Source organism: Macaca thibetana, chromosome X, assembly GCF_024542745.1.
Source record: "Macaca thibetana thibetana isolate TM-01 chromosome X, ASM2454274v1, whole genome shotgun sequence".
Classification (NCBI taxonomy): Eukaryota; Metazoa; Chordata; class Mammalia; order Primates; family Cercopithecidae; genus Macaca; species Macaca thibetana.
In genome coordinates, this window is record NC_065598.1 from 124,774,279 (window position 1) to 124,796,105 (window position 21,827).

The window sequence follows — 21,827 nt, forward strand, 5'->3', positions numbered from 1 at the left end:
TGGCATCTGAAGAAAGAGCATTCCTGTTAGTGGGAATGATATATGTAATGACCCTGGGATGGGAGCATGCTTTACTTGGGGATGGACATTGGCAGGATACATAGAGTGGAAGCACAAAGGAACAGAAGAGTTAAATGTGCTAGTAAAAGGGAGGTTGGAGTGATGGGTTATATAGTTTGAGCCAAATAGAGAGGGAAGGGAAACCAAGGGATGCTGAGAAAGGGAGAGGAAGAGCATAGGGCAAAGGACAGGACGTTTCGGTGAAGTCAAAAGTCAGGTGCAGTAAGAGTGAAGGAGAGAAGCACAGGAGAGTGTGTTCAGAGAATGGGGGGCTGGAGTTCAGTATGCCAAAGGACAGCGATCCCAAGCAGTGGCAAGGCCCAAGATGCTACTTTGGTTGTGGGAGGCTGAGGAGGAGAGGAGGAGTGGAGGAGTGGAGAAGAAAGGGCCTTGAGCTGAGGAGCTTTGGACTTGAAGAAGAAGGACATTAGATGGGTCATTTACAGGAACCTTGATATGACTTATGGTAATGGCAGACGTGTTGGGGAGAGGCAACCATGAGCTAGTTGCTGTGGTCCTTTCCATGACTGGGGAAGTGTTGAAAGGCAGATGATGGGACCTGTGACAAAGGCAGTAACAGAACTAATAGGGGAAGTCAACCTTGCCAGGAAATCAAGGAAAGCTTCTAGACCAAATGACATTTGAGGCAAGACTGGAAGGAAGAGGAGTTCACAGAGCAAAAAGAGGAAGGAAGGGTGGGTATTCTGGGTGAAGGGAAAAGAACAGACAAAGACCCTGTTGCTAGAGGAGACACGGTAAGAGGGACTGAAAGAATGGCATATGGCTAGACTGGAGATGGCAAGGAGAGGGGCATAAGATGGCTGAGAAGTAAAGAGATCAGGCTCCTGGAGAGGACAGAAGGTTGGGAGAGTGCCCAAAGACCACCAAATGAAGGGTTGAGTGAAATCGACTAGAACCTTGGTGAGCCCCAGTGGTGCTATAGCCATGCATCCTTATGCAGTGCAAGGCTCAGGTTGCTGCTCAGGTTACAGCTCAAGTTGCTGCTTCAGAAAGTGTAAGCTGTAAGCCTTGGCAACTTCTATGTGGCATCCTTATGCAGTGCAAGGCCCCTGAGGGGGCAGCATAGGTTTGTGACATGCCTGGCTGGGCTTTGAACTCAGCCAGGGCTCAGGATCTGACTCAGTCTGTGACCACTGAAGTGAACCAAGCTAACTGGCCTACACAGGGCTCTAGCCAGATCCACTGGTTCTCACTAGCAAAGTTCCTGAACCATAATCACTGATAATGTTTGAATATATGTCTCTGCCAAATCTGATGTTGAAATGTAATCCCCAATGTTGGAGATGGGGCCTGGGGAGAGATGTTTGGGTCACGGGGCAGATCCCTCATGGTTTAGTGCTGTCCTCATGATAGTCAGTGAGTTCTCAAGTGATCAGGTTGTTTAAAAGTGTGTGGCACCTTCTTCTCCACTCTCTCTGTTGCTCCCACTCCTGCCATGTGAGATGCCTATTCCCTCTTTGCCTTCTGCCATGATTGTAAGTTTCCTGAGGCCCTCCCAGAAGCAGATGCCAGCACTATGCTTTCCTGTACAGCCCACAGAACTGCAAGCCAATCAGACCTCTTTTCACTATAAATGATTCAGTCTCAGGTATTTCTTTATAGCAATCCAAGGTTGGCCTAATACAGAAAATTGATACCAAAGAAGTGCGGCATTGCTATAAAGATACCTGAAAATGTGGAAGCGGCTTTGGAACTGGGTAATGGGCAGAAGATGGAAGAGTTTGGAGGCCTCCAAAGAAGATAGGAAGATGAGGGAAAGTTTGGAACTTCTTAGACACTAGTTAAATGGTTGTGACCCAAATGCTGTTTGTGATGTAGACGGTGAAGTCCAGGCTGCTGAGGTCTCAGATTGAAATGAGGAACTTATTGGGAACTGGAACAAAGGTCACCTGTGTTATGCCTTAACAAAGAACTTGGCTGTATTGTGTCCATGACCTAGGGATCTGTGGATGTTTGAACTTCAGATTGATGATTTAGGGTATCTGGCAGAAGAAATTTCTAAGCAGCAAAACATTCAAGAGGTACCAGGCTGCTTCTAACAATCTATGCTCAGGTGTGGGAGGAAAGGAATGACTTAATGTTGGAACTTTTATTTAAATGGGAAGCACAGTGTAAGAGTTTGGAAAATTTGCACCCTCACTATGTGGTAGAAAAGAAAAGCCCAATTTCAGGGGATGAATTCAAGCAGGCTATGGGGTAACCACTTGCTAGAGATATTTGCATAACTAAAAAAGGCATTTCAGAGATCTAAGAGGCAACCCCTCCCATCACAGGCTCTGAGGCCAAGGAGGACCAAATGGTTTCATGGGCCAGGGCTAGGGCCCTGCTGCCCTGTACAGCCTCTGGACACTGCTTCTTGCATCCTGGCCACTCTAGCTCCAGCCTTGGCTCAAAGGTCCCCAGATACAGCTCAGGTTGCTGCTTCAGAAAGTGTAAGCTGTAAGCCTTGGCAGCTTCTATGTGGCATTAAGCCTGTAGGTGTGCAGAGTGCAAGAGTGAAGGAGGCTTGGCAGCCTCTGACTAGATTTCAGAAGATGTATAGGAAAGCCTGGGTGCTCAGGCAGAGCCTGCTACAGGGGCAGAGCCCTCATGGAAAACCTTTGCTAGGACAGTGCAGAGGGGAAACGTGGGGTTGGAGCCCCCATGTAGTCTCCACTGGGGGCACTGCCTAGTGGGGCTGTGGGAAGGGGGCCCCAGTCCTCCAAACCTCAGAATGGTAGATCTACCAACAGCTCGCACCCTGCACCTGGAAAAGCCACAGACACTCAACAACTGTGAGAGCAGCTACAGGGGCCAAACCCAGCAAAGCTACAGGGGCAGAGCTGCCCAAGGCCTTGGGAGCCCACCCCTTGTGTCAGTGTGGCCTGGATGTGGGATATGGAGTTGAAGGAGATTATTTTGGAGCTGTGACATTTAAAGACTGCCCTGCTGGGTTTCAAACTTGCATGGGGTCTGTAGCCCTTTATTTTGCCCAATTTCTCCCTTTTGGAATGAAAATGTTTACTCAATGCCTATCTCCCCATTGCATCTTGGAAGTAAATAACTTGTTTTTTATTTTACAGGCTCATAGGTGGAAGGAACTCATTTCCAGATGAGACTTTGAATTTTGGACTTTGGAGTTAATGCATCAACTCCGCAAACTTGTGTTGAGCCCGCTTTTTGCTGGGCTCTGTCCTGGACAGGACCTGTCCCGGATCTAAACATTTATAAAAAGCAAGCTCCTGCCCCTGGGGATGGGTGACCTAAGACAGAAGAGTTGTTGAGAAAGAAAAAGGTCAGTGTGAGTCTTTGAAAATAGAAGCTCCCATAAAATGTTATGGAAGTCTCCAAGATGAATTTGAGGTGATGAGGGCTTGGTAGACAAGATGACTTTTGTGCTGGACTTTGATGGATGGAGAGAATGTGGACAAGAAGAGATGGGTAATGTTAGGGAGGAAGGCCTTGGCCACTGAGCTGAGGATATTGAATTCTACCCCGAGGGAGTGGGAGCCATGGAGGATCTTCAGATTGGGGTGACAATGAGGCCCAATGGACAGAGCATGGGCTTTTAAGTTCCCCAGACCCAGGTTTGAGTCCCAGCTCTGCCACAGGTCAGCTTGGACCTAGGCAAAGCCACTTTTTTTCTCCAAGTCTGTCTTCTCTTCTCCTGCTGAGAACCCTGCCTGTCTCCCAGCATGAGATGCTGGAATCTGATGGGAGATTATAAAGGGAATTTGGAAGCAGAGATCACATGCTGTGCCCACGAGGCCAAGCGTCCCCAGTCCCTCAGCCTCTGAGGTCACACGAACAGTTAGACTGGGCATGTGCTAGCTCAAAAGTCTCCTTCCCACCTGCAGAACTGCAGAACCTCAGGTATCGTTTCATGATTTCATCCTCAGTAACTTGGGACATCCCCAGGGGATGCTCTGCAGGGCTCATATCCCCCTTGGGTCTCTGACTTCCCTGTTGCCACCAGCTATTCCAGGCCATAGCACTGTCCACCTGTGCTTCCTCAGGCTGCTTTTCACATTACTGCTGCCAATCTGCCCCTAGACTGCTGTCCTTCCCTGTGACCACCTCCTGCAATGCCATCTCTGCACCTCTACTGCCAAGGTTCACTCCACCTCTCTGATTCCTGGCCTTCCTCCAGGTTCTACCCTTCCCTGGGGCTCCCACAGCAGAGCTGTTTGTATCCCTGGTGCTAGAGCTTCCTGCTTCCTCATCACTTTATATGCATTTTCTCATTCATACTCATGACATGAGTTGTTATTGTGACCTCATCTGTGATTCAGGACACCTAGTGGTTGTCACCTGGCAAGAGAACATGTAAGTCAGGAAGGTGTATTCTGATGGAAGTCAAGGAGGCTTTGGTGCCCAGAGAGGGCAGGCTCATGTTGTAAGTCAGGGTGACAAGCCTGGGGTGGCATCAGGATGCAAAATAAGAGGCACAGACAGGAGATACTCTAGAGAAGATCACCTCCGATTTCAGAATTTGGCTTTTAGGCTAGCCTTGGACCAAAAAGTAAAACAAGCAGAAGTCCACTGCGTGAGCAGGCCAGAACAAGACTCTAGTGACGCATGCATCTTCCAAACAACTTTGATGCAAAGACTCGGCCATTCAACCCTCCCCACCTTGAATCATTTCTTTCCACTTCAAGCCTGTTGCCAACTTGGGTTGAAGTCTCTCAACTGATAAGAGTAAAGACAGTGGTTTCAAAATAGGGAGATAAGGAAGGAGCTGATGAAGGCAAGTGAAGTTATCTTTGCCACCAGGGCTAAGGCTGGGACCCAGAAGTATGAAACCAGAGGGCTGAGTATTACGTGGGGACCATCCCTGGGCAGAGTCCAGAAGATGCGGGTGAAATCCCTGTTTAGTTTGTTTGCTTCAGGGATTGGCCCTTCAGCTCAGCTGATCTTTGCTATAACAACTGCCATTTCAGGAGTGCTGGATGCCAGGGAGAGAAAGAACAAAGTACAGATGAGACTGGCTTTATTTAGTTCTAGTATGTGAGTTAACGAACATTTGTAGAACATTTACTCTTGTCTCCGCGAGGCATGTTCTGAGAGCATCACAAATATTAGCCCATTGAATCCTCATAACAACCCTAAAAAGTTAGTACTATCATTACTCCATTTCACAGGTGAGGACACTGGGGATTCAGGGAGATAAAGTCACTTGTCCACGATCACACAGCTAGTGGGTGCCAGAGCTGGGATTGAAACTCAGGCAGATGGCTTCCAAGTCAGTGTTTCAAGGCTCAATTCACTGACAGAAAAACAGGACTGTGTTTGTCCTCAAAGGCTATCTTCAGGGGTCTTCCCATGCACAATCCCATCAGCTCTGCCTGCTTGCCCTTCAGGATGGCTACTACAGTGAACAGAGCGGGGAGGCGGCTTTGAGGGGGCATTTCCCAGTGCTCTGGTCTCTGGGAATAATTTCACTACCAACTCTGGAAGGGGTGGGAGAGAGGAGCCTGGGGAAAAGGCTGCGGGAGCTTCAGCAGTTATTGAATGACAGCATTCTCAAGTTCTCCTTGTTCCTGGTCTGTCCTCTGAGGCTGTCGGCTCCTGCCCTCTGCTTTTATTCCTGAGAATGAAGTTCACTGAGCCACCTCAATCATTTTGACTCTGCCCCTTCGGAGACTCCCATGAAGGTCCTCTTTCCCTCTTCAAAATGGCCTATTTTGTCATTCTTGGATTGTTGAAAGTTGCTTTAAACTTGATGTGGACATAAGCAGACTGTAAATCCATTAAAAATAGAAACAAAAGGAATGGTGGCCAGGCATGGTGACACTCACCTAGGGTCCCAGCTACTCGGGAAGCTGACGCTGGAGAATTGCTTGAGCCCGGGAGCCTGTGGTTGCAGTGAACCGAGAACATGCCACTGCACTCACCCTGGGCAACAGAATAAGACCTTGTTTCAAAAATAAAAATAGAAACAAAAGGAATGGGCGGTTTGCCTCTGGGGCCCTCCAGGCTAGGTGAGCACCCAACCCCATTGGGTCTGTTTGTCTCTCTAAAGCATTCCTCTCTGGGACATCACCTTCCTCGAGCCCAAAGAGCAAGGGTTCTGTAGAGCATTTACTAGGAGCTGACTTGATGCTGCCCTCTGATTCAGCTGGGCGTGAAGACAAGGCAGGCCTCAGCTTCTCCACTTCCCTCGTGGGGAGACACTTCGGGGTAACCAAATCGCTGTTCTAGAAGCTATGGCAGAAAGAGCATTTCCAGTTCACCAAGTTAGTCTTCTCAGAGCGCCCAAACTCCCCTTTCTGGGTCTTCTTCCCTCTTCAGTGGCATCCTTCAAACCCTCCAGATAGGGGCATCTTTGGGCTTTCATTTCCTCCCAGGTGTGAGTGACTCTAACAGCCTCGGTTCCCCAGAGTGCAGGTTCAGAAAATGCAGTGGAATGGGACTCCCCAGATCCCAAGGGAAGAGCTGGCATCACTTCCTCAGAGTGGGCGCTCCTGGGGGGACTCATCCCAGCTCAAGAAAGTAACTCTCCAGTCACAACCAACTTTCCCAAGGAGGACAGTGGGAATTGCCAAGCACTGCAAGAAGAGAGGACACTGGCTTTTCCAGCCAGCTTGGAGGAAGAGGAGGAGGCAAAAAAGGAGGGGGAGGAAGAGGAAAAAGGAGGATGAGGAGGAAATGGAGAAGGAGGAGGAAAAAAGAAAAGGAGGAGGACAAAGAGGGAAAAGGAGGAAGAGGAAGAGGAGGAGGAAAACAGAAAATGAGGGGAAGGAGGAAAAATGAGGAGGAGAAGGAAAAGGAGGAGGAGGAAGAGGGGGAGGAGGAGGAGCAGCAGCAGGAGGCAAATCTCCATCCCCACAGCAAAAGCAGGTGCTGGAGCCAGAGCCCAGAGTGTGGGAGCTAATGGGAATCAGCTTGCTGGAGGGGAGGGGACCAAATTAAGGAATGGCGGGGGCTCGGCTGCTGAGAGGGGGCTGGGAAAAGCAGGCTGATTGAGACCAGCTGTTGTGCCTCTGTCTCTTGAGATCTTTGGACTCTGCCCAGGATAGCCTCACACCCTATGGTAAACAACTAGGAACTTGCAGAGTCCGCCTCGGGCAGCCCAAAGCTCCTCTGGCTCCCAGAGCCCTCCAAAACAAAAGACCACAGAGGCACTCTCCATCCAGCAGCCAGACGCCTCCTTCTTGACACCAGCCCCCACCCCTTGTCTGCTCGCGCCCAGGAAAGGCCTGAAGGAAGAGGCCGGGGAAAGAGCCCTCCCTCTCTCCCTTGTCCCTCCATCCACCCAGCGCCTGCATCTGGAGACCCTATGGCCCGGGCTCACTGGGGCTGCTGCCCCTGGCTGGTCCTCCTCTGTGGTATGTGCATCCTAGCTTCCACTGGAAGGCACCTCTGACCTCTCCCCTCTGAGCTCAGAAAGGGTTGGAGTGAGGGGTGGGGCACGAGTCTCTTTTTCTGTTGCTTCCTCTCTCTGACTTGAGGAAGAGGCACCTCAGGGCCAGTGTTGGGGGCCCTCGTGACTTGGATCGAGTCTGGTTTGGCACCTTTACATTCCCCCGTTAAAGAAAAAATATTATTCTGACACTCGTTAAAACGGTAAGGAAAACTTAATTTAAGACTACCGCATTGCAATAGAGGAGAGAGATGGGACTCAACTCTGATTACAGAAAAGACTTCCAGGGATCTGTAGCCAAGGAGCAGAGTGAGGGGGTCAGTGGATGGAAAAGTATTAAGAGGAGATAGCAAGGGTAGGGGGATTCTTGCTAAACCGACTGAACAGGATTCTTGCTGACAGCAGGCCAGAGTGATCAGATATCAAGGGTGTCTAAACTGACTTAGCAAGATTCTTGCTAAGACTGGATGATGCAGGCCTGGCAAGGGCAGGACAGACACAGAAGGCCAAAGTCAAGGCCAAGTGGAGAAGAGGCTTTGGGGGAGCCTAACTAAACTTTGGTCAGGGAGAGAGTCTTCATCATTCCTGCGGCACCCTCTCTGTCCTCAACTAGGTGCCCAGCCCAGCGCTCCCACCTTAGCCTTCCTTTCTTTGTTATCTGTCGGCAGGGCCTGATCATTCAGTGTCCAGTTCCTGAGCACCTACCCAGAGCCAGGCCTTGTGCCAGGGACCACAGAGTCATTCAGCTGCAGAGCCTACTCTTGGGAACCCCTGCTTTGCTGCCTCAGAGAACAGCATATTCTGGTGTCCAGAGAGACATAAGTTGGCTGTGTCCCGCTTCTTATGTTAGCATCTCAGTGCCAACATTTTGCCAGGGATCTGTTTCTACAGAAATGGGTGTTCATTTTCTTAAATAAACAGTATGAGTCACATCTGATCCTTGAGTTTATGAGACCAAGACAAAATCACGCAGAGCGTTCATGGTGATGAACCCCAGCCACCCTCCTTGCATCTGTAGCTCAACCCACTCAAAAGTGTGGCTGGGTGTGGTGGCTCATGCCTGTAATCCCAGCTCTTTGGGAGGCCATGGCAGGTGGATCACTTGAGGTCAGAAGTTCGAGACCAGCCTGGCCAACATGGTGAAACACCATCTCTACTAAAATTACAAAAATTAGCCAGGCATGGTGGCACACACTTGTAATCCTAGCTCCTCAAGGGGTGGAGGCAGGAGAATCGCTTGAACCCAGTAGGCAGAGACTGCAGTGAGCCAAGATCATGCCACTGCACTCCAGCCTGGGCAAAAGAGGGAGACTCCATCTCAAAAAAAAAAAAAAAAAAAAAAAAAAAAAAAAAAAAAAAAAAAGGTGCAGAGGGGTGTCGGGTGCAGTGACTCACGCCTGTAATCCCAACACTTTGGGAGGCCGAGGCAGGTGGATCACTTGAGGTCAGGAGTTTGAGACCAGCCTGGCCAATATAGTGAAACCCATCTCTACTAAAAATACAAAAATTAGCTGGGTGTGGTGGGTGCATGCCTGTAGTCCTAGCTACTTGGGAGGCTGAAGCAGGAGAATTGCTTGAACCCGGGAGGCAGAGGTTGCAGTGAGCTGAAATCGCCCCACTGCACTCCAGCCTGGGTGGGACAGAGAGAAACTCTGTCTCAAAAAAAAAAAGGGGTGAGGCCAGGGGGAGTGTAACGTCTCCCCACACTCAGGGCCCCATTACCCTCTAGGGAAATCCCTCCCTAAAAGACAGAGGGGTTAGAGGCAAGAACTATCAGAGACCACTGGGCTTTCAGGGCAGGAAGGGACTTTGTCTAATTCAAGCCCCTCCTTTCCAGAGGTCCAGAGCCTGGAGAACTTAGTCCAGTGCCTGGCACACAGTAGGCGCTTAGATGTTTGCTCAATATTGGGGGGGTCACTCTTGAGTCACTCTAAATTTGGGGCAGAGCCCTAACTGGAAACTAGATCTCCATATACTCTGTCCCTTCTGTGGCATCACCCTTTCCAGGCCCGCCTCTCATACTTGGCAGAGTGGGAGGACAGAAAGGACACTCACCTCTTTTGTATTAAGATGGCCTGGGTTCAAATCCCTGTTCTACCACTGACTGCTGGTGGCACAAGTTAGACAAGTTACCAGATCTCTCTGGGCCTTGACTTGCTCCTCTGCAGAAACTGAACAATAATTTCCACTTCATAGGGATGTCACAAATATCAAATGAGATACTGTAGGTGAATTGCTACGTTCAGTATCTGGCACATAGTAGGGTGTCTTTAATTGCTAATTAATCCACCTTTCCCCACCATGGAAGACTGGGATTTCTGTCTAATATATTGAAAATGAGCCTGGAACGATAGGCAAAGATTTGGACTATAAGAAACAGTGCAAGCAGGCCTTAAATTGAAGTCAACCCAGTGTATTATACAATTAGATTTATAAAAGGCTAAAATGAAGGTGGGGTGATTAATTAGTGTGATCCTCTAGAGCATTTCAAAGAAAATTTGATAACAAAAATTTAATTTACACACAACTTTTCCACTTCACTAAACCCTGAAAAGACCCAATTAGATTAGAAGAAAAATTGATTTAATGAGCACTAAAACCCATCCAAAAGTGGCAATCACTTGTCTATGAAACAGATTTCTTTGATTGTGACCCAGGGTGCTATCCAATTCAACCTGATTTCCTATGAAATGTGATTATTTTTATCCTCAAGTAGAGCTGGCCAGCTTCGTGCGTTTCAAAGGACAGAGGCCCTGCGGGGTGGGCTGAGGTCCTTCCCTCTCTGGTAACTAGCTGGTCCCCAAATGACCCTGGGTTTCTCTCCGGGCTTCTAGCTTGTGCCTGGGGCCACCCAAAGCCAGCGGATCTTGGAGGGCAGGATGTGAGAAACTGTTCCACCAACCCTCCTGTGAGTAGCCCCCGCCCCCGCTCCCACCCTGCGCACAAGCCCCCTCCCCCCCAGCGCACCTCCCCGCCACCCTGCCCCACTCACCCCTGCATCGAGGCACCCCCGCTGTGCCCTATCGTCTTCTCCATCCCGCATTCGCTCAGTTGGTAGCCCCTCCCCCTATCAGGCTTTCTCCTGATTTCCGGACTCTGGGGCCCCTACCCCTTCCACTCCCTCCCCTCCACATCAGTGCCCTCCCCTCCCTTCCACTCATTCCCCGCAGCAGGTTATCTGCTTCCGTGCTGATCTGGGTCTGGGAAACCCCGCTAGGAGGTGGGAGGAGGGCAGGAGGGCCCTAGCTGGCCTTTGGCTGAGGCCAGGCAGAGGCTAGGAAGATGGGAGGGAAAAAAGACAAATTCTAGAGTGACAGCAAAAGGAGAAGCACAGAAGGGAAGAGGGAGGAAGACAGGGGTTAGAAGAGGCAACGGAGGCCGGGCACTGTGGCTGACACCTGTAATCCCAGCACTTTGGGAGGCCAAGTCGGGTGGATCACCTGAGGTCAAGAGTTCGAGACCAGCCTGGGCAACATGGTGAAACCCGTCTCTACTAAAAATAATAAAAAAAATGAGCTAGGCATGGTGGCGGGTCCCTGTAATCCCCACTACTTGGGAGGCTGAGGCAGAAGAATTGCTTGAACCCAGGAAGCAGAGGTTGCAGGGAGCCGAGATCGTGCCACTATACTCCAGTCTGGGCAACAGAGCGAGACTGTCTGAAAAACAAAACAAAACAAAACCAAAACCAAAGAAAAGCCAAAGGAAGGGCAAGAGAGGGAGGCCTAGGGCGTGAAGATGAGGAAAAGGTCCCGCAGAAGGGGCTTGAGTAGTCAGCTTCCTAGCTGGGGAGCAGAGTGATTCTTTCTACAATCAGAGTAGGGGCTAAGGGGTAGGCATGCCAGCAGCACTGTAAGCCATGGGAAAAACGCAGTACATCTGCTAGCAATATCAACTTTATGGGACCCCCTAGGGCAGGCAGGTGGGTGGGCGAACCACATTACTTTTGTGTTAAAACAAACATGGATATATTGTGGAGTAGAAAGCAAAACAGCACAAACGAAAACATGCTTTTCGTTTTAAAGCTAAAACGACCTGTAAAGAAATAGAGAACTGGTCTGGAAAGGGTCTTTCTGGGCAATATCTCAAACTGTTGGGGGCATTCATTCACTCTCCTCTGCCATTTGGGACCAGTGGGTGGCAACCTGAAAAAGCCCTGCCAAGGGAAGGTTGCCAGATAAAATACAGGACACCCAGTTACATTTGAATTTTAGATAACAAATAAGAATTTACTGCAAGTATGCCCCAAATTGTGCATGTTTTAATGTAAGTATTACATTAAAACATTATACATTGTTTATTTGAAATGCAAACATAACTAGGTGAGTGTCCTGTATTTTTATTTACTAATCTGGCAACCCTACCCCAGGTAGCCAAAGAAGGACCATCTGCATGGCCTGGCCCAGTGCCAGAGCTCAGACCCCTGCAGTTCTCACCCACACCCGCATCCCAGACTCAGGTCCCGTTACTGTCACAAGGGGTCCCTTTCCAAACTCTTCAACACCTCCATCTCCACCCAGCCCAGGCATCTTTATCTAGACTAAGTGGTAACATCAGTTGCCGCCCCAACCCTTCCCAAGCCAGGTCAGCCTAACTTTCCCCAACCCCTGCTTCAGGAGAGGCTGGGGGTTCTTCTGGAGGCCAGGGGCCCATGTGTGATTTTCTTTAAGCAACATGTGTATCTGTTTGTTTGTGTCTCGATATCTTCTTGTCATCTGTCAGTACCTTCCAGTTACTGTGGTCAACACCACAGTGTCACTCACAGCCCTCCGCCAGCAGATGCAGACCCAGAATCTCTCAGCCTACATCATCCCAGACACGGATGCTCACATGGTAAGAGACAGCTTGTCTCCCCCTTGCCCTCTCTGATACCCTGGGTCAGAGACCACAAACAGTAGCTGTTAAAACTCAGAAGATGAAGACAGAGAAAGGATCTGACAGGCAAAGGGAGGGAAGTGGAGAGCATGGACATGGTAGTTTTAGGGCAACTGAAAGAATGTATCCTTCTACATAGGCAGGGAGACATTGCCAAACCTCCTTAACCTCAAGAAATTAAACTATAAACAACTTCAGAATCAATTTTCATCAATTCCTAGAAGGCAGATCCAGAATGAATGTTTAGGGTATCCCTGCCCTAGGAGGTTAGAAGGCGGGCTGGAAATTGGACTGAAAGAACTCTAAGCTCCCTTCCGGCCCAGGCCTTCCCATACTCTGTGGAATGGAGTGGCAAAATGATCCAAAATCCTGGGTTATGGGAGTACGGGGTTGATTGTGGAGGGGGGCACCCATCCCACCGTTTCCCATCACTAGCTCCACCTTCCATACCATCCACCTTTCCAACACCAGCCCATTTGGGAGAGAGGGCATTTTCAGTGTCAATGAGCTTGTTTGAATTAGTTTTCCTACGTGCTGGGAAGGGCTAAGAATGTTGGGTAAGTGTCTGAACTTCCCTGAGCCTCAGTTTCCTCTTCTGCAAAGAGAAATGGGTCTGTAATGAGATCTATCTCCAAGGATTATGAGGATCAAAATATGATAATATGTAAAGCCCTTTGCAGAAGTTATGATGTTCCCAGTCTACTGTGCTTGACTCAGGAGGGAGAAGGGTTAGCTGGAGGGGAAATCCCAAACGAACCAAAAGACAGGACCCTAGACTGCATAGAATTTGCAGGGCAGGGCAACAAGGCTCCTTTGCAGAACAGTCCAGTGTTGCACTGAGTCCAGTGTGGATGGGGCGGGGCGGGGGGTGTTGAATTGCAAAAGTTACGATTGCTCAAAGGAAGGGAAGATATTGAAGGCTGGGAGAGTTACAGAGGACTTCCTGGAAGAGGCACTTGGTGTGCTTGGGCTTGTAGCTGACAAGGGGTTGGAGCTGACAGACAGAAATAACTGGGATGTGGTTGGGGGCCTTTCATGTGGGATCTGACACCACGAAAAAGGCTAATGATGGTGTTGTTGATTTCCTAGAACGAGTACATCGGCCAACATGACGAGAGGCGTGCGTGGATTACAGGCTTTACAGGGTCTGCAGGTGACAATCATTACGCAGCCCCATTGCTTTTGTTGGTAGATCCAGAGGTGGTCACAGAGGACCTAATGTGGCTAGTGTCTCGGCATCTGGGACCCCAGAACCTACTGTAGAGAAAACCCTTCTACTCTCTCTGTCTCCCTCCACCAGCCCAAAGCCATCATATTCCCCAGGGCACATATCTCATAGCCCACCAGCCATTTTCTGTGTAGAAATGAGGCAGAGGCTGCCTTCCCATGCTCATTACCTCTGCTGCAGCCAGGCCCAGTCTGGCACTCCTGGGCTCCATTTCTGAATAGTTGCTACTTCTACCTCTAACCACTAAGAATCTGCCGATTCCCTTCACATGAGGGCTCATTTGGGGACAAAGCTTTCCTTTGCCAGTTGCTTTACGGACAACATCACTTCACATGGCCAAATGAGACACAAACAGAAGCCCTTGATGAGATCACAGTGTCTGAAGGGGCCTCGCACCGTGATCCTGGCCCATTGAATGAAATCCAAGTTTCCTTTTCTGATCCTCAAACGTTCCTCCTTGGGCTTCAAACTACCCTGCCTCGTGCATCATAGGCTCTTTTTCCCTTTGCCAAAATCTCTGGATTAGTCTTCCCCACCAGTCCTCAGCTGAGCCTCTGCCTTAGCGTCCCGATCAGCCACCGAGTCTTTACGCTGAGCCCCATCTTTCCTGAGAGCGCCTACTTGCAGCCAAAAGTTGACCTCACTTCTGCTGAAAGCCCACAAGCAGCCCTCGACACAAAGCAGAGGTGCCTGATTCAGGACACCTTTCTGCCAGGTCCCCCCATAGCTCTTTTTAACATCTCCTTCCTCACTTCCTTCCAATGGAGGAGAGAATCTCTTTCCAGAGGCCCCTCGTGGCATTCTCAGAGCCAGCACTGCATTGCACATCCATCAGCTAATGCCACGTTCCTCCCCTTCACCCTCACCTGCAAGTTTCTCTGTTCTGCCCCAGGAACTGCAGTGGTGACCATGAAGAAAGCAGCTGTCTGGACCGACAGTCGCTACTGGACTCAGGCTGAGCGGCAGATGGACTGCAACTGGGAGCTCCATAAGGAAGGTAGAAGGGCCGCATGGATTTGTCCCCCAAGTCTTGGGACCTGGACTAGGTTCAGGAAGATATAGGTGAGAGCATGCATGTAAGACCATGCTGGGTCCCTATGGGGAGCTTAGGAAATTTGAGGCCATCACTGACCTTCGAGGCTGATCTCAAGGAAGACACACGTGGTAGGACCGTCAGACAGAACCCCTGGCTGCAGGGCCTTGGGCTGGCCCTGGGGGTGACCTCTGCATTCCTTCCTATCTTTCTTTCAGTTGGCACCACTCCTATTGTCACCTGGCTCCTCACCGAGATTCCTGCTGGAGGGTGTGTGGGCTTTGACCCCTTCCTCTTATCCATTGGTATGGTCTTCCCTCAGCCCCTGAATTTGTCCATGCCAACAAGGGTGACTTAGCTTTCCTGGGATATAAAGAAATGGACCTTGGTAGAAGGAGGGGCGGTGGGACTATAAAGATAGAGCATTTGAAATTGTAGTTGCAGAATGTTTTGCAATGAGGATGTATTCATGGAATTGTGTAATTAAAATACATTTAAAAGAATCAGTACAAATATTTTAAAATCCATGAGTGCAGAGACCCAACCTAGAAGACTCAGTGAATCATTAAAGATCCAGTGGATGAATAGGCAGAATGTGCTTGAACTCAGAACCATCCTCTGTGCCCTGGAACCCTGCCAATGATGGTGCTGGAATCACATGGTAACCCTCTTCTGGAAGGTAGCTTAGAAGGGTCAAAAGAGTTGGGAGGGCCTCTGAGTTGTTTTTATTTTTAAAAAAAAAAAAAAAAAAAAAAGGCCCCTGAGAATACAACTTTCTGAGTTCTGGGGCCCCAGACAGCTGGCCAGCCCATTCTCCCAAAGGGGAGTCCTTATGAATATGTACTGAAAGGCTTGTGCTTTAGAACTGGCTTCATTGCCAGCCTGTCCAATGGCCAGAACATCACCATTCCTTTGGACTGTGACATTGAAGCCCTGATAAAATAATTAGTGCCCAAAAGAAGGACCACCCACAGCCACTGGCAATGTAAAAGACAAGCTTAGCCAATTTGTGGCGGTCAGTGTTCGAGTAGGCTCAGGGCATTAGGCTTGGAAAGCAGAAAGAGGATGAGAAACATACCCCAGCATGGGCACACATGCCGGGGGATGGGGGGGGGCAGGCTGCTGGGGCAGGCTCAGGGCAGCTGGGCTGCAAATGGAGGCAAAGGGAACCAGGACTAACTGCTTGAATCACAATTTTTTCCTGAGGTGTAAATGGGCAAGGGACAAGTGACTCCTTCCTGTCTCTGCAGACACCTGGGAGAGTTATAATCTGGCCCTCCAAGGCTCTAACAGACAGCTGGTGTCCATCACAACCAACCTTGTGGACCTGGTGTGGGGATCAGAAAGGCCACCTGTTCCAAATCAACCCATTTATGCCCTGCAGGAGGCATTCACAGGTGATTCAGTAAGCCCAGTTTCCTTCCCAACTTGTAGCAACGCAAGTCCCGGCTGCTATTCCGTAGGTGGCGAACTTCATCATCAGAGGTACCAAAGCAGTGGTTTGCAAACCTTAGCATGCACATGAGTCACCTGGGATGCTTGTTTAAAATGCAGATTTCAGGGCCCCCTCCCCTTGAGGAGTCTGAATCAAAATGTCCTCCGACCATACTTAGAAAATGTTGGATTAAAGAATGTTAGGATTTGAAGCAAGATGGAGTAGGAAGGGAGGAAAGAAGGAAAACAGAGAAAGATGAGAGGAAATATCCAACCCCTTTCAAGAGAGATAAAAAAGCATGATATGATTTGCTTGTCTGGTGGCGGAGACTGATTCATAATGAATCATTCAGACCTTTACTTGTGACCCTCTTGTGATGAAGAATTTAGATTTGTGAGATGGCTGGGGTCAGGTGGGCCAGGAGTGGACAGAATAAGTAAATAACTAAGTTCAGAGTCATTCTGTAGCACAGATGACAGTTCAGGTTTTGCTGGACCAATCAGGAAAGTTAGAAAAATATAACATCAATAACCTTGACCCTGTTGACACTATCTAAATACATCACAAAAGAACAGTATGTTGTAAGATTCCTGTAAGTCGTAACTAAAGTCCTGACCAGGACCGGGCTACTGATTATGAATCAGTATCTTGGCCACCAACCACTGCTATCTCCCTGGGAATTCTGAATGAGCCAATGAACTTGGATTCCTAGTAACAGTGATCAAGCCAAGAGATCCCTTTCCACATGCAAGTCCACACAATTTCTCATTTAGAAAGGAGCCAATAAAGCAGAAGGGAGATTTCAAAATAGCAGCCTTGATGAAACAAGTGAAAATTGTGTCCATTTTTCTTTATCTGTTCTGATATAAATTGTAGAATCATTCTTTCTGCATCTTGACACCATTTTAAAAGAAACTTGCTATCCAAGACTGTTAAATCATAAATAAAACTCATCTTATTCAGATAAAGAAAGTCAAAGTTATGTCGGGAAGGAGAGGAGAAAAAACAGAAAAACCTTTCTGGGGCTGGAAGGGTTTTGTCACTTCCCAAAAGTGAGGGGATGCCGAGTCATCGCACATTGCCAGTCTTCAAGAAAAAGGCACCTGGAGCTTGAGTTTGGAAGCTAAAGAACAGAGTTCAGCTTCAATAAGCTTATAGAGACAAGAGAGACTTTCCAGCCACTTGCAGGTTTTAAAGGAGAAAGGAGAGTGCAAAGGGCAGAACATGAAAAGTTCGCTACTCAAAGATACCTGTACGCACCAGACCGTTGAAATTTGGGTTCATTTGGTTTCTCAGAAAGGTATCATATTCCTGAACCTTGAAAACATAATTGCAAGTGAAAGAAGCCAGTCAGAGAAGGCCTGGCCTTCTCAATGGAATTGTACAATTCCATTTGTATGAAATATCCAGCATTGGCAAATCCATAGAGACAGAAAATAAATTAGTGGTTTCCTGGGGCTCAGGGGAGGGGGGATAGGGAGTGACTCCTTAGTGAGCACAGGGTTTCCTTTGGGGATGATGAAAATGTTCTAGAATTAGATCGTGGCGATGGTTGCACAACATTGTGAGTGTGCTGAAAGCCACTGAATTGTGCACTTTCAAAAGGTTAAAATGATACGTTTTATGCTATGTGTATTTTACACATAACATAAATTATGTGTTAAATATGTAGTAAAATAAACCTGCAAAATGTATTGTACCCAAAGCTTTGGTCATTGTTGAATAGTTTTACCGGTTTACACGAAATATTTTTCACGTCATTAAGTTATTTACGCTCATATCTGAACCCAACTAGGACTCTTTATGGCCTTCGGCCAGCAAACTCCTAGTCCTGCCTGGTGTAGATTCTTTGAATACCTTGCAGGGGGCAGGGACAGAAGATGAAAACTAAAGTCCTAGAACCTGGATATAAGCATCTGAGAAAGGACGGTGCTGTGACACAGAGTTTAAGGACAGATTTGGAGACTGACGATGTTATCAAGACAGTAGTGTCTGTACAGATTAAGAGCGTGGACCATGCAGTCAGACAGACCAGAGTTCAAATCCCAGCTCTGCGTCTTGCATCCATGAAACCCTAGACAAGTCACTTTACCTCTCTGAAGCCTCAGTTTCCTTATCTGTAAAATGGGATGGGTAAGCATTAGAACAATGCACATGGAGTACTTAGACCAATACCCGTGGCTTAGTAAATACTACAGTTACCGCAGAGGACAAGGTTGAACATAGCCCCAGCCCTACCCCTTTGTCCTTCAACTAGAACTGCTCTCCTGATCTCAGTCTGCATGCTTATTTATTAATCAGAAAGATATAAGAGTTACTACATCTCAAGATACCATTTAGTGTCCTTTACAAATATTAATTCATTCTATCCTCATAGCAACCCTGTTGAGGCAGATACTTATTATACTTCATCCCCATTTTACAGATGTGCAAAATGAGACACAGAGGGGTTAAGTAATTTGCCCAAGATCACCCATCCAGTAATGGCAAAGCCAGGATTTGAGCCCCATCTTGGTGCAGGGCCCATGTCATTAAGAGTTTGTTTGAGGAAAGGGTTCTGCTGCTTTTTAAGAGGATGCAAAACTATTACTCTAAGGCTGACCTTCCAGGAACCAAGTGCCAAAGGCAAGGTCTGTCACTTACACTTTCTTTGGGCTCCTTTGCTTCTAGGGAGCACTTGGCAGGAGAAAGTATCTGGCGTCCGAAGTCAGATGCAGAAGCATCAGAAGGCCCCAACTGCCGTCCTTCTGTCGGCGCTTGAGGAGACGGCCTGTGAGTGTGGATTTGCAGACATGGGTAGCCACCTGGGTCTCCCCAATGCCCCAAGCCTCCCAGGCCCTGTAGCACAAAGCTAGCTCCTCCCCAAATAACCGTGTGCCCACCAGTTCTTCAGAACTCCATGGCCACAGCCCGTGAGAACCAAGAAGGGTAAGGGGGCAGGAGCTCATGGCTGCAGAAAAAGGACACAAGGTAGCCCTGAGCAAGCCGGTACCAGCCCACAGGCCACCAGAGGAATGAACTGACCATGGCAGCAAAGTGCTTCCGTCTCATTAAGGGGAGGAGGACCAGCAAATGCCTCCCAACAACCTAGCCACTACCCCAGGGCACTCACACTCCCAGCTTTAGCACCCAGTGGGACCCTACTCTTTCTGGTATGGCTCAGGACTTCTTGTCTGATCCCTATGGCTGGGCTTCAGATATTCCAGGGACCCACTGGAACTGTGTGCTGACTGCTAAGTATCTGCATTTTTCTGGGGGGAAAGAGCCATAACTCTCAACAGCATCTCAAAGACCGCCCCCCTCCCAAAAAAAAAAAAAAAAAAAAAGATTGAGTAACATGCAGGGGTAGATGATGCAAACATGTTGCTGGTAATCTTTGGGGGCCAAAAGAAACCGTAGGGCAAAAGTGTCAGAAATGCTTGCCTCAGGCCAGGCACGGTGATTCACGCCTGTAATCCCAGCACTTTGGGAGGCCAAGGTGGGCGGATCATCTAAAGTCAGGAGTTCAAGACCAGTCTGACCAACATGTTGAAACCCCGCTTCTATTAAAAATACAAAAATTAGTTGGGCGTGGTGGCGGGCACCTGTAATCCCAGCTACTTGGGTGGGTGAGGCAGGAGACTTGCTTGAACCTGGGAGGTGGAGGTTGCAGTGAGAGCTTGCCACTGCACTCCAGCCTGGGCGACAGAGCAAGATACTGTCAAAAAAAAGGAAGGAAGGAAGGAAGGGAGGGAGGGAGGGAGGAAGGAAGGAAGGAAGGAAGGAAGGAAGGAAGGAAGGAAGGAAGGAAGGAAGGAAGGAAGGAAGGAAGGAAGGAAGGAAGGAAGGAAGGAAGGGAGGGAGGGAGGGAGGGAGGAAGGGAGGGAGGAAGGAAGGAAGGAAGGAAAAAAAGAAAAGAAAAGCTTGCCTCAGGCAGATCAGCATTAAATAGTCCTTGTCAATTCTCTTCCCAGGGCTCTTCAACCTTCGAGCCAGCGACATCCCCTATAACCCCTTCTTCTATTCCTACACACTGCTCACAGACTCTTCTATCAGGTATGGCTTTTCCTTAGTTTGCTGTCATGGACTTCCTCCAACTTCCACCCTCTCGATGCCCCACCACTGATCCTGCCTTAATGTACAGCCCTCTGGTTGCCCATCAGCTTGGTGCCTGCCCCAGCACAACCCTTTAGAAAACCCCCTGTTGGCTTTTCCTGACTCTTTAAAACTCTGTCCCTGTTGAATCCCAAATCTGGCCTGCTTGGCTCCCTGGGGCTGGCTTCCTTTGACCTCCAGGAACAAAGGGACTGTGACTGCCTCTGGTCCTTTGCATTCTTAACAGATGCTCAGGACCCTCCTTGCCTTCCCGCCCCACCCAGGTTGTTTGCAAACAAGAGTCGCTTTAGCTCTGAAACCTTGAGCTATCTGAACTCCAGTTGCACAGGCCCCATGTGTGTGCAAATCGAGGATTACAGTCAAGTTCGTGACAGCATCCAGGCCTATGCATTGGGAGATGTGAGGATCTGGATCGGGACCAGCTATACCATGTATGGGATCTATGAAGTGATACCCAAGGTGGGTTTACCAGGCCCCAGCCCAAGCCAGGCACCAATCTCCGCTCCAGGCCTGAGAAGTCTTAATCTAAAGTGGGATGAAACCCCTCAGCCATTCAGTCACCTGGTCAGCCAACAACTGTGTAGTGAGTTCCCTTCTTGGCCTAATTGGGAAGAGACAGAATAGGAAACAGGGATGTTCGTCCAGAGAGTTCATAAAATTGTCAGGAGGCTGGAGAGTATATGGCCTGATCTAGCAGAGACTTTGGAGTCAGCCAAACTTGAAAATGAATTCCAGCTCCGCCCCTAACTAGCTGTGCAGTGACTTTGGACAAGCAACTTAGCCAATCTGGGTCTTTTTCTTCACCTATAAAATGGCAATAAGAGTCCCGACCTCACAGGAGTCGTTCAGTGGAGATTTAAAGGAGATAGTGTATATGGCTGACACATGGTAGGCGTTCAATAAATGGTAGCTGTCATGATACGTACAGGAAACTTACAGTCAGAATAGCCTGTCGAGGCCGGGTGCGCTGGCTCAAGCCTGTAATCCCAGCACTTTGCAAGGCCGAGACGGGCGGATCACGAGGTCAGGAAATCGAGACCATCCTGGCTAACACGGTGAAACCCCGTCTCTACTAAAAAATACAAAAAACTAGCCGGGCGAGGTGGCGGGCATCTGTAGTCCCAGCTACTCGGGAGGCTGAGGCAGGAGAATGGCGTAAACCCAGGAGGCGGAGCTTGCAGTGAGCTGAGATCTGGCCACTGCACTCCAGCCCGGGCGACAGAGTGAGACTCTGTCTAAAAAAAAAAAAAAAAAAAAAAAAAAAAAAAAAAAAAAAAGAATAGCCTGTCGATTGACTCAGGCCAGACTCTGATCCATCCCAGAGTGCTGGTGGGATCCAAAGATAGGGAGTTCACTGCCAAGCAAGGCAGTGTCAATCAAGGAAGCCTTCCTGGAAGGAGAGAAGGTTCAGCTGGACGTGGAAAACTAGGAAAGAGAGAAAGCACACAGAGGAGAGAGCATTGCCAAGAAACGGTGGCAAGTCTCACCTCTGCTGGGTCCTCCTGCCAGTCCTTTGAAAACACTCCTGTGCCTCCTTTACTGTGCCCCCAGACCTCCTTTTCTCCTCCCTGCCCCCAACAGGAGAAACTCGTGACAGATACCTACTCCCCAGTGATGATGACCAAGGCAGTGAAGAACAGCAAGGAGCAGGCCCTCCTCAAGGCCAGCCACGTAAGTCCACGTTCAGGCAGACATGGCCTTTTGGGAGTATCCAGCCTAATGAGTTAGAAAGGAAAGGCTT

General features: G+C 48.9%; 1 protein-coding gene across 1 annotated transcript in view; it reads left to right on the forward strand.

Moving 5' to 3' along the window:
• Positions 1-7,063: 7,063 nt before the first annotated feature.
• The window catches only part of XPNPEP2 (X-prolyl aminopeptidase 2), a 31,064-nt gene continuing 16,300 nt past the window's right edge, over positions 7,064-21,827 (forward strand). The window contains exons 1-11 of the mRNA XM_050777457.1: positions 7,064-7,388; positions 10,258-10,331; positions 12,143-12,253; positions 13,385-13,448; positions 14,416-14,520; positions 14,775-14,861; positions 15,807-15,953; positions 18,662-18,763; positions 19,945-20,026; positions 20,350-20,545; positions 21,668-21,757. Coding sequence (XP_050633414.1) covers positions 7,340-7,388; positions 10,258-10,331; positions 12,143-12,253; positions 13,385-13,448; positions 14,416-14,520; positions 14,775-14,861; positions 15,807-15,953; positions 18,662-18,763; positions 19,945-20,026; positions 20,350-20,545; positions 21,668-21,757 — 1,107 coding nt within the window. The 5' untranslated portion in view covers positions 7,064-7,339. The remainder of the gene's footprint in view (positions 7,389-10,257; positions 10,332-12,142; positions 12,254-13,384; positions 13,449-14,415; positions 14,521-14,774; positions 14,862-15,806; positions 15,954-18,661; positions 18,764-19,944; positions 20,027-20,349; positions 20,546-21,667; positions 21,758-21,827) is intronic.